The sequence below is a fragment of the Ranitomeya variabilis genome, chromosome 3 (assembly GCF_051348905.1).
Source record: "Ranitomeya variabilis isolate aRanVar5 chromosome 3, aRanVar5.hap1, whole genome shotgun sequence".
NCBI classification, from domain to species: domain Eukaryota; kingdom Metazoa; phylum Chordata; class Amphibia; order Anura; family Dendrobatidae; genus Ranitomeya; species Ranitomeya variabilis.
The window spans coordinates 516,695,295-516,708,371 of NC_135234.1; the positions used below are offsets into that span (position 1 = coordinate 516,695,295).

The 13,077-nt window shown below is 40.6% G+C and overlaps 1 protein-coding gene across 1 annotated transcript in view; it reads left to right on the plus strand.

Annotated features, from left to right (window-relative positions):
* The first annotated feature begins 351 nt into the window (after positions 1-351).
* The window catches only part of ATP4B (ATPase H+/K+ transporting subunit beta), a 47,410-nt gene continuing 34,684 nt past the window's right edge, over positions 352-13,077 (plus strand). The window contains exons 1-4 of the mRNA XM_077296954.1: positions 352-518; positions 4,635-4,763; positions 6,659-6,772; positions 11,829-12,031. Coding sequence (XP_077153069.1) covers positions 407-518; positions 4,635-4,763; positions 6,659-6,772; positions 11,829-12,031 — 558 coding nt within the window. The 5' untranslated portion in view covers positions 352-406. The remainder of the gene's footprint in view (positions 519-4,634; positions 4,764-6,658; positions 6,773-11,828; positions 12,032-13,077) is intronic.

Sequence of the window (13,077 nt, forward strand, 5' to 3'; positions counted from 1 at the left end):
CATTTTTTTTTACAGCACACACACTCGAAACACAGACATTCAGCTTGTCTTTGCCAAACAACATTTAATTAAATAACGCAAATCTTGCATGGATTCTAGTTTTCTTATCAAGGTACATAAACTAATCAAGGTGAACTTACACAAGTGCTGAAAATGAGTTATGTTAGATAATGGATCATGTAGGAGAAAATGGAAGGGCATGTGATATCCACAAATTCTTTAGTGTGTGATATCAGCAGCAAGGAGATAACAATGCTAATGCAGGAAGATCTGATTTGATGGAAGTACTTGGTGACATCTAAGCAACCTTCAGAAGTTTCTATAAAAGAGGAAAGAGAATGACCAGAGGCCGCTTTTGGGTTGGATTCCCTGTGCAGCAGAAGGGGTTTAATCTCGGTCACCCGAAATGGCGACATTTAATGAAAAAAAGACATGCAGCCAGCGAATGGAAAACTTTGGTCGCTTTGTATGGAACTCTGACACAGGAGAGCTGATGGGAAGAACATTAATCAAATGGGGTATGTTTTTTAGCCATGCCAAAAATGACTAATAGAAATGATATAATTAATTGATCATATAACCAAATACATTAAAACACATTACAAAAAATAAATGATATTTAAAAAATATATTTCACTAAACCTTTCTGTATTAAAAAGATGTAGCGATAGACCCATTTCTTGTAATGTTAAAGATACTTTTCACTTTTTTTGCAAAGGAGTACAAGTTAAGCTTCAACGTTCCATAGAGAAAAGGTTTTCTTTTCACAGATTTCAAAGATTTCACAGCATGTATATGTATTTTTGTACAATTTTTGTAATAACAATTGACAAGCCAAATGCTTTTTATTCATAGCTACTGTATGTAAAACTGGCTAAAACCAGAATTCTGACAAATTATTCATACATAGTGTGTTCTAGCATAGTGTGTTCTAGCATAGTATGCCTAATCAAAAATGGCTGCCATTTGGATTATTAACAGACCTATTTTACATTTCAGACATGGAGAAGAAGATAATCATATAGGAATGTAATATAGTCCTACATCAATATTAGGAACAAATATGCAGTCTTGTGCAAATGTTTTAGGCAGGAATGGTGTTATCAATTAGCAAAATACAAAATGAATGAACAAATGAGATATCTAAATCAAATCAATATTTGGTGTGGCTAATCTTTGCTTTCGAAACTGCATCAATTCTTCTAAGTACACTTGCATATAGTTTTTGGAGGAAATCGGCAAGGAAATTGTTCCAAACATCTTGAAAAATTAAACCTCAGATATTCTGAGAATGTTGGCTTGTGCAAATCCTTCTGTTATTTCATGTCATTCCAGTCAGATTCAATATTCTCGAAATCAGGGATTTTGGGGGAATATATCACTTGTAGGACTCCTTGTTGCAGGACACCATCTTGATGGTATTACATGATGGATAAGTATCTGACTATATTTCTCAGCAGGACACCATTAATTCTGACCAAATCCCAAACTCTGGTGATATGCAGCCCCAAACTTGCATGGAATCTCACCACGCTTTACTGTTTCCTGCTGACACTCATTATTGTACCACTCTCCAGCCTTCGGCAAACAAATTGCATTCTGTTACAGCCAAATATTTCAGATTTTGACTCATCTGTCCAGAGTATCTGCTGCTATTTTTTGCAGCCGAGTTTTCAGAGTTTAGTCATTTGGCCTTGTTTCCATACCAAAGGTTTGGCATTTTGGCAGCAATTCAGAGATGAAGACCATTTCTGGCAAAACTGCTATGAATAGTAAATGGGTGTAACTGGGTCCCAGTGTTCACTGCCAATTCTGAGCTAATGCCACTCATAGACATCTTCTGATTTTGAAGGAAAGTAAGCAGGATGCTTCTTTCATCTGCTGCACTGTTTTCTTGACTGACCATTGTGTCTACAGTCTTCAACAATTCTCATCTCTTGGTGCTTCTTCAAAATAGCTTGAACAGCCCATCTTAAAACCCCCAGTCTACTTTGAAATCTTTGCCTGGGAGAGATCTTGCTAATACAGTATTAGTGATGGATGAACCCCTGGATGTTCGGGTCCAACTGGTTTGGAGGAACAGTTCAAAAAAAAAGTTTGGTTCGGTACCAAAACAGTACTCAAACCGAACCTGGACCCCATGCACATGAATAATAGGCCTGAACATCCAGTGTTTGCCATGCTGTCATGTGCATGACAGTGCATCAAACTCTGCCTCTGATTGGTGGTAAGATCCCAGGCTGTCAGATGACAGCAGCTGTGACTGAAGGTAAGAAGTTTACCTATGGTCACAGGCATTGACTGATGAGACTACTACTCCCATCAGCCTACACCTGCTGCCGCTAATAACAGAGCAGGTGGTGGCTGATGGTAGTAGGGGTGCTATTTTTAGCCTAGGGGCCAATATCCATGGCCCCTTATCAGCCTGAGAATACCAGCCCCCAGGTGTCTGCTTTAGCTTGGCTGGTTGTTAAAAATGGGGAGGAACCCATGCTGTTTATTTTATTATTTATCTCTTTTTGATAACCAGTTTTGCTAAAGCTGACAGCTGAGTGTTGTAGCTTGCAGCTGTCAGTTTTGCCTTGTTGGTTATCAAAAATACAGGGAACCCACACCATTTTTTCTTATTTATTTATTTATTTATAGCAGAGGTGCCAGCTGATGAATACTCCCATCAGCCACCACTTCTCTTTTATTAACTTTAATTGTTGTTAATTTACACTGTTTTAATTGCTGGCATTTTTCTAACACTGCTGCACAATATTGTGTGTGTATATTTATGGGATCACCATCTCTTGCGCCAGATGGACGCTTAGAGGCATTCCTCACACAGACCATGAATTTTTGTTGCAATTGCTCACGACCATGTTTTTATATTTGCCACAGCGTATTAGTGCATCTGCATATTAATTTAATAGTAAAGGTATGTGAACCCTTTTTTGTTTTTTAACACTTAAAGGTAATATGCAGCTGCACAAAGTGTTTCATAGAAATTACAGTTTGAAGAACCAGCTGGGGACCATAGGAATAAACAAGACATGTCCGGCAGTACCCAAGGCTGCCTTCTCCCCCAATGCTTTAGTTGATTAACAGGTCTCTCTGACATGTACACAGGGCCGGCTCCAGGTTTTTGAGGGCCCCGGGCAAAAGAGTATCAGTGGACCCCCCCTTTAACACATACCATGATTCATGATCGCATATAACACAGCCATGTAGTATATAACACAGCCCACGTAGTATACAGCACAGCCACGTAGCATATAACACAGCCATGTAGTATATAACAGCCTACGTAGCATATAACACAGCCACGTAGTATATAGCACAGCCACATAGTATATAGCACAGCCACGTAGCATATAACACAGCCATGTAGTAAATAACAGCCCACGTAGTATATAGAACAGTCATGTAGTATATAGCACAGCCCACATAGCATATAACAGCCCATGTAGTATATAACACGGCCCACGTAGTATAAAGAAAAGCCATGTAGTATATAGCACAGCCCACGTAGCATATAACAGCCCATATAGTATATAGCACAGCCACATATTATATAACACAGCCCACGTAGTATATAGAACAGCCATGTAGTATATAGCACAGCCCACGTAGCATATAACAGCCCACGTAGTATATAACACGGCCCACGTAGTATATAGCACAGCCATGTAGTATATAGAACAGCCATGTAGTATATAGCACAGAGATGTAGTATACAGTACAGCCCCCCTCCCCCCAAGAATGGCCCCATAGTCCAGTACTCACTGTTATAGTTCCCAAAAAAAAAAAAAAAACACTCCTCACCTCTCAATGTTCCCGCGCTGCGCTGCTCCCTCCCTGCTCCGGTCTCGGCGGCTGCTGCTGCACTGCCTGACACACAGCAAGTGCGCGATGACATCATCGCGCACCCGCAGCGTAAGTGTCAGAGGCAGAGTGGGGAATGATGGGAGTGGGAGCATCAGGTGATGCTCTCTCCTCCATCATTTGCTTTGAACTTTACCGGCAGACGCCGGTAAAGTTCAAAGCGGTGGCGGGGAGTTGGCGCTTGCGACAGGCGGGCCCCTGCCTCACAGGGGCCCCATAGCAGCTGCATGATGTGCCGCTAGCTGAGGGCCCCTGGGGGAGCGAGGCCCTAGGCACTGGCAGCTGCCTGCCCCTAACGCCGGCCCTGGATGGGCCCTCCTGTCTCGCCAGGGCCCCGGGCACTTGCCCGGGTACGCCGGGTGCTGACGCCGGCCCTGCATGTACACATTGGGAGAGATCACGTCAAACATCTAGAGAGGTGCAAAAAGAAACCTACCAGAGGCAGCATTGGACTACTCTTGACTATTCCAATAGTACCCGGCCAGCTCTTCAAACTATATATTTTGTGAAACACCGGAGCATTTGAGAGAAAAACATTCCTGGCTGCAACCGTGCATTCAGCCTCTGATTCACTCTGCCTGTAGTTGGAGCATAAGTAAAGTGACAATTTCTGTTAAAGAAAAAATAACCATAACATCCCTTTTTAATATGTGTTTTTATGATGATATAAGGTTCTGTTAACCCAAAAACATACTGTCTTATGCTTGCAGATTTTTTGTGTAGGAAACATTTAAACATTGTACAGTTATGCTTCTTTTTTGCAGTCTATATTAGTCTTTACTATGTGGCTTTTTACTTTGCTATGATTGGACTGTTTGCGCTTTCCATCTACTCTCTGATGAAAACACTCAGCCCTTATGAACCAGATTACCAAGATCTACTGCAGTCACCAGGTAATTTTAATCAGGTATTAAGAACCAGGACATGATTTTCACCAGGGAGATTCTGTTGTTTTATTAATGTTAAAGCTGAATATGACTATATCACATGTTGGAGCGACAAACATAACCTAATAGTAGAGCACAAGACTTTTGTATACATCTTTTATGATATTGTTTATCTGGAGCTCAGAGGCCTTCTGCATGTTAAAAACTGGGAATTTTCACACAAATATTAAAAATCTTCTTTATCTTATCACCATCGCCTTCCAAAATTATCCCGTATCACACTGATTTCAAATTCTATGGTAATAGTAATAAATATAGAAAATTGGAAATTCATACAGTTGTATAAAAAATAAGTTATTGTGCACCCTGATACATTGAGTATATATGTCATGATGATCTCCCATTATATACCTCTGTCCTTCCATAGCAAATAGATTGCCTTTGTAAACAAAAAAAAGAATATTATGAGCTATGTGTTTCAAACTTAGATGCATCTGTATAAAATAGTGCAGTCAATCGATGATAAAGGGGATATCAAAAGTCTACACACCCCTGTTAAAATGGCAAATTTTTGTCATGTAAAAAAATTGTATCAGAAATTCTCTCACCTTTAAAGTCACCAGTGATCTGTACAAGTCAATTGAGAAACAAACTGAAATAATTGTAAGGCGAGGCATAACAATTACAGAACTAAAATATTGTGTTTGCATACGTGTGAACAACCACATATAATCGGAGATATGATTGTGCTCAGAATTAGCCAATCACATGTAAGGTCATGTTAGATAGTAGTCAGTTCACAGAAGCCATCATTTAGAGTGATTCTGATTAACCCCCATGTAAACAGTAGCTATTCTAGTAGGATTTTCCTGACATTTTCTTAGCTGCATTTTAAAGCAAAAACCATGGTCCGCAAACAGCTTCCAACACAGAAAAGAGATCTCATTGTTCAAAGTTGTTTTTTGTTTTTGGGGTAGGGTGGCAAGACAGAAGCCTTTTCTTCCTTTGCTTACAAAGAAAAATATTCAAACCTAGCTATGTTTTGCTAAAACCTACATTAAGTCTGGCAAAACCATTTGGGAGAATGTGTTATAGGCTCATTTGCCTAAGGTTCAACTTTTTCATCATAATCAAAAAGCTATGCATCATACCCACAGTGAAACATGGTGAAGGCAGCATTATGCTGTTTTTCAGCAGCTGGGGCTGAGGCTTTATCATTGTGGAGGAAATTATGAGCAGTGCCAAAATTGTACCAAAACCTTCAGGTCGCTGGTAAAAAAGCTGAAGATGAAGAGTAATTTCACCTTTTAGTGCAACAACAACCGTAAGCATATCTTCAAATAAACAAAAGAATGACTTCACCATAAGAAGATTAATGTTTTAGAATGGCCCAGTCAGAGCCCAAACCAGAATCCAATTTAAAATCTGTGGGTGATCTGAAGAGTGTTGTATAAAGTAGATACCCTCACAATCTGAAAGATTTGGAGCGCTACTGCTAGGAAGAGTGGACAAAGATTGTCAGTTCTAGATGTGCCATGCTGATAAACTCCTACTAAAAAGACTAAATGCTGTCCCAAGTTCAAAGGGTAAATCAAGAAACTATTAAAGGGTGTGCAAATTTATGCAACTACATTATTTAAGTTCTTTATTTTTTTTCCGCCTGAAAAGATTTCATTTTGTTTCTTAATGGATTGTACTAATTATACAAGGTGACTTTTAGAGATGAAAAAGTTCTACAATTATTTTTCTTGGTATGATATTGAAGACAAAAACCTGGTAATTTAACAGGTGTGTAGATTTTTTCTATGCACCATACATTAAGATAGAAAGCACTGCTATATAAAGCGCTAAAATGAAAATGCCTGCAAGTACAAACTCAAATGTACAATTGTGCTGGACAGGGGTGACAATGCGGCCAAATGTATATGGAGAAGAAGGAATTGAAGTTTTCTACAACATCTCAAATGAAAAATCCTATGAAGGAATTGTGAAAAGTCTATGCAAATTTCTATCAGGTATGTCTTATCAATCATCTTTTTGCAACATTGAGGCTTTTTTTTTTTTTTACAAAAGGTTGACATAATAATGCATCAATGTGCCTAGATTGATGTTAATAACAAAACCCAAGAAAAAAAAACAAGATGAGCATAGACCCTACAACAAGTCAATGAGTAAATAGTAAAAGTACATGTAAATAACATGTTGTACTTAGTTAACGCTATTTTGATCACAAAAGGCATAAATTCATCCCACCATGTCATGGTGTACCCAGTGAGATGGTCCTAACCTGTCTAGTAATGAAACCTTACCATGTGTCATACCATGTCAATGTGAATAAGGGCAGAGCAGGAAGCAGCCCCGAATAAGACACCCATCCATGGGAAGCTACGCAGATGGAATACTTATCTCAGAAATGGGGCAACGTCCCGGTGTTTGCACAAAGTACAAAAAATTACAGCAAAACCAAAAACCTGAGCCGGACTATAAGCTGGTGCACATGTAAGTGTAAGAGCACATTCACACTGTGGCCATTTCACAGACAAACCCCAAGAAAAAAACAAGATGAACATAGGCCCTACATCAAGTAAATATACTGAACAAAAATTCTCTATGATTAAGAGCGCAGTTCAGCACCGGAAATGCATCAGAAATGTGTTGATTAACTATCAGAAACTTTTATTTGGATACCAAATAAAGGAATATGTATAACTTTTGGTAAGTGGTTGCACTTCCTTTTCCCCACACCATTTCTCTTCAGATGTTTCTGCTGGCCAGCAGAGTAAGCAGGTCCCACACAAGCGGATCTTATATATGCAGTGTGCGGAGTTCATGATATATATCAATTTTCTTTTACAAACAAAACACTTTTGCTCCCATTTTTCATGAGCTGAACTCTTAGGCTATGTGCACACATTGTGGATTAGTTGCATTTCTGCAGTGTTTTTTCCGCTCGGAAATGCTATAAATCCACACTGGATTATAAAGCAATGTTAATCAATGGCATTCCTGAATTGTTGTGCACATGCTGCGGAAATTTCTGTCCTTATTCTCAGCATTTTATTTGCCACAGCATGTCAATTCTTTTTGCAGATCTGCAGCGTTTCTGCACCCATTGACTTCCACTGAGTCAGTCAAATCTGCAGCAAACCCGCAGGTGTAAAAAGGTTTGCGGATTTGCTGCGGATGTGCTGGCAAAAATGCTGAAGAAAAAGAAATGATGTCAGAAGGTGGAAGAGTGTGTGAGCGGAGAATATGTGCGTGTCTGTCTGTGGGTGTCTGTGTGTGTCTCTGTGTGTGTGCGTGTGTGTGTGTGTGTGTGTGTGCGGGTGTCCGTGTGTGTCTGCGGATGTCTGTGTTTATGCACAGATGTCTCTGTGTGTGTGGCTGTGTGCGGTAACCCTACCGCAGGTACTGTCAGTCACAGCGCTGCGGAATTATTCAGGGTGATTCCACAGCTGACTGTGACCTGCAGCGGTGACCTGTGGTAAAAAAGCAGGCGTGGGCCGATGAGACTACTGCTCCCATCCGGCTATGTCTGCTGTCACTGATAACAGTAAAAGCAGGTGCCGCTGATGGGAGAGTAGTATCATCCGCCGGCGCCTATGCTCAAAGTTAAAAAAAAAAGAAAAGTAAAATTACATACATATTCACATAACAATAAAAATCCATTATACTCACCTGACACCAAATCCTCGACGCCCTCGGCTCCTAGAAATAATGTAAAATAATAAACCAACATATACTCCCTGTCTGCTGTAGTCAAGGTAATCCAAGTGTCCCATGGCGATCTCACATGTAGAAAAGTCACATTGGGAGATGTGACCGTTCTACCCGGCCTCTGGCGATACATTCACAGGAGGTAATATCTCCTGCAGTGTATAAGCTGATCAATTCCGGTGCTGTCACTTACGGCACTACCGCTGTGTGAGAACTTTGCCATATGTGAGAGCACCCGGGCTGATGAACTTCAGTGAACTCTCACGGCAGTGCAGTGAAACACTGCGGGAGGGATTACCTCCTGTCAGTGTATCGCTGGAGGCCAGGTAGAGCGGTCACACACTGTTCTGCATGTGAGATCGTCTTGGGACACTCGGTAATGGACACCGTCGGACAAGGAGTATTATATGTTGGATTATTATTTTATTTTTGTTGCAGGAGACGAGGGAGTCGGGGATTAGGCGTTCAGTAAGTATGGTAAATTAAGATTCAATAAAGGAGTCTGTGTGATTATTTCAAATAAAGGACTTTATTCTGGCTGTGTCTTTATTTACCATTTTAACTGTAGGATTAGTAATGGATAGGTGTCTTATAGACACTTCTCCATTACTAAGCTGTGGGCTTGATGTCACCTGACAATACAAAGGTGAACTCAACCTCACAAATATGAACCCCACCTGCCACCGCTACATGGCAAGTGGGAAGAGCGAGGCTAAGTGCCAGAATTGGGGCATCTTAGAGATGTGCCTTTTCTGGTGCGGCTGAGAGCTGATATTTTTAGCTTGGGGGGGCCAATATCTATGGTCCCTTTCCAGGCTATTGATATCAGCCCGCAGCTGTCTGCCTAGTCTTTGCTGGTTTAATTGTATAGGGGACCCCATGTCAATTTTCTTCTGGGGTTCCCCTGTAAACTAGCCAGTAAAGGCTAAGCAAACAGCTGTGAGCTGATATTAATAGCTTGGGTATCTTTATGGCTATTGGCTCATTCCCAGAATATTAACATCTGCCTTCAGCAGTCTGCTTTCCCTTTGCTGGTTATTAAAATTATGTGCGAGCCCATGTAATTTTGAAAACATTTTTTTTTTTAAATAAACAGATATTGCATTTCACGCAGATCTCTGAGGGTATGTTCCCACGGTCAGCAACTGGCAGCGCTTTGGACACATGACATGTCCGCTCCATCCAAAGCGGGCTTTTGAACGCAGGTGATTCCGCATGTGATCATTGAACCATGCAGAATCACCGGGCTTAATACATTGGAAGGATGATATTTATCTTGCAGAGATGTCCACGTGCCACATGTCCATCTCCGCAGGGAAGCCATAGGCGTCAGTGCATGCATGGTGGAGATGGGATTTCTTGAAATCCCATCAACTATGCCGTAACATCTGGCCGCTGCGGATTATGCAGAGTCCAACCCACAGCGTTTACTGACCGAGGGAACATACCCTGACAGTTGCTTTTTTGTTACAGCATATGTAGGTTAAATATGTTAATGCTCCTACATAGGCTGGTGTGTGTGTGTGTGTGTGTGTGTGTGTGTGTGTGTGTGTGTGTGTGTGTGTGTGTGTGTGTGTGTGTGTGTGTGTGCGCGTGTGTCTTTATTTAATATTAATGAGGGTATCTGGCTGAAGAGGTTGAACAAGGAAATTACATCACAATTCTTTTTTTTGTATAATATATCTTTATTTAGCTCTATCCATTTACAAAAACGCAAGAAAATCCACATGAAAATCTGAATGAAAATCCACATCAAATCTGCCTAAAAACCATGCGGAATTTTACACAAGCAACCAGTGCACATAGCCTTAGAGCAGTGTTCCCCAACTCCGGTCCTCAAGATTCACCAACAGGTCTGTTTTCAGGATTTCCTTAGTATTGCACAGTTTATGGAATTATTGCCTGTGCAGGTGATGCAATTATCACCTGTGCAATACTAAGGAAATTCTGAAAACATGACCTGCTGGTGGCTCTTGAGGACCGGAGATGGGGAACACTGCCTTAGAGTATGTGCCAACAGTCAAGAATCGGCAGCGCTTTGGGCGCAGCACATGTCTGCTGCGTCCAAAGCACTCCTGGCTTTTGAACGAGGTGATTCCGCATGTGTTAATTGAACCGTGCGGAATCACAGCATCCAATACATTGTATGTGTGGCATTTATATGGCAGAGACTCGCGTCTCCGCAAGATAAATAGACATGCTACGGTCTGGAAAGACAAGTCGCATGTCCGTCTCTGCAGGTGAGCCACAGGCATCGGTGCACACATAGTGGACATGGGATTTCTTGAAACATCATCCAATATGCTGTAACATCTGGGTGCTGGGGATGTACGCAGCGTCCAACCCGCAGCGTTTACTGACCGTGGGAACATACCCTAAGACTTTTTCTATGTACATAAAAGGCCTTTTTCTCTCAAATATTGTTCACAAATTTGTCTAAATCTGTGTTAGTGGGCACTTCTCCTTTGCCGAGATAATCCATCCATCTCATGGATGTGGCATATCCAGATGCCGATTAGACAGCGTGATTATTGCATAGTTGTGCCATAGGCTGGCTACAATAAAAGGCCACTCTACAATGGGCATATTTTGTTCAGTATAAGGAAATAGTAATGGTACAATAAGTAACATACGGTACTTAGTTAATGCTATTTTAAGCATAAAAGCCATCGCAGATTGGTGTTAATAGTTGAATTATCTGAGGATTGGTTCTAGGAGTCATAGATGATGAAAACAGTATAGAGTTGAATCACTATCTTGTAGCCTAACAGAAGGCAAATTAAAGATAGGAAGAATTAATATCCGGTTATGTGTTGATTATTTCCACTGAGCTTTATTACTTATCCTAAAAATAATATTTGAAAAGCAAAAAGTGACTTTTTTTTCATTAATTTAATTTGTCTTACCCATTATTTTTTGACAATGTATGGGGCCCATAGAACATAACACAAAATTACAAACAGGTATAGAAGGATGTAACAGAATTTGATGTTTTTAATATTTCACTGTGTCTTGACCAAGGTTAGATAAAGTATTTGAACAAGGTATTGAATCTTTCCCTAGGTGAAGGAAAATCTATGTAATAGCTATGCCTCATCAAATGATAAGATGAAAATTGAACCATTGTTTTGTACATCAGATAATATATAAAAGGAGAAATAAAGTTATATTCAGTTGTCTTAGCAAAAAGTTGTCTGGAAGGAGTTTTGCAAAACTCAATGGGAGAATGCTGTCTGATCATATTGCACAAATAGACCCAAATGAACATGATGAAGCAACAGGGTTATCACTAATAACAACTATGGGCATCTATGCTGTATACCATAACTAACTTAATTTCATAATAAATTACAGTGTACAACAAAACCAACCAGGCGGATATGAAGAACAAGGACTGCAGCAACGCTACCGATGTCAAATCTATTCTAACGGTGAATGAAAATACTAAACGTGCCTGTCAGTTCACAACTGATATGCTTGGAGATTGCTCTCATGATAAGGATCCCACATTTGGCTTTGCATCAGGAAAGCCCTGTCTCTTTATAAAAATCAACCGGGTAAGTTTTGACATTATTGAAGTCCATAAATATAAACACTCGAGATTGCTAGAACCAAATTGGAATAATAAAATACCTAGTTACGCCTAAAAGCGAGTCATATAAGGCGATTTATAACATTTCAAAAATAACATTATGCAAATAAACATAGATTATTTCAAAGTCGTGGCACTTTGCAGTTTAGAGACTATAAAGTGACTGGTGTCGCTATAAAAGTTTATACGCAGCAGTTAATTAATGTGTGTAGCACATGTAAGAATAGGTCCGATGTAAAAAAGGGTCTTTGCTTAATAAACTTGAAGAAGTACCTCCTGATGACAGTCCAAGGCCGTTAGGCGAGGAAATTAATATGTGCTGTGGAAGTGTTTGAGCTGTGCCCTGACTGGTAGCACACGCTCAGAGCAGTTACTACTGAAGAAAGAAGCAATAGGAGCTCAGATCGCAGGGAAGAACAGCTGACGAAGCTCTGAACAAAGGAAAGGCGAGTGATATCATGATGTCAAGGTGAGTACAGATCGCTAATGGACCAAACTTCAACCACCTACCTGGTAAACACTAGTTGAATTCCTGTAGTGAGTCTGTTTGCTTTCCTTCCCAGTTTCTCTTCCTTTCACCTCTTTAGGTTTCTGGGAGGTTATTCTTGTTACCTTAGCTTTCCCTCTCTACCTTATACGAATTTGTTTTAATTTTCTCACCTTGCGTTTTCATATCTTCCTGTACATTTTCCTCTCCTCTTGTTGGCAGTATGTCTCGGCTTCCCATCTGGTTGCTCAGGAGGTACGAGAAACCCCTCGATGTCCTTTTTTGGGAGTCAGGTCTGAGGTGGTGTTTTTGAGTTGTGTGGCTAAGGTCTTTCTAGTCTGTACAGGACAAGTTGGTTGTGGGTGCGGCGTCCCCCTGTAGTGGGTGTGTTATGATAACATTATAGCCAGCCAACAGTGTGTTCTGGGGAATCTGCATGGATCCAGACCTATGCGTGAGTGTGTGTAGTATTAATGACACCTGGCCTCCAGAGATGGGTTTAATAAACAGCTGACCACAGCTGC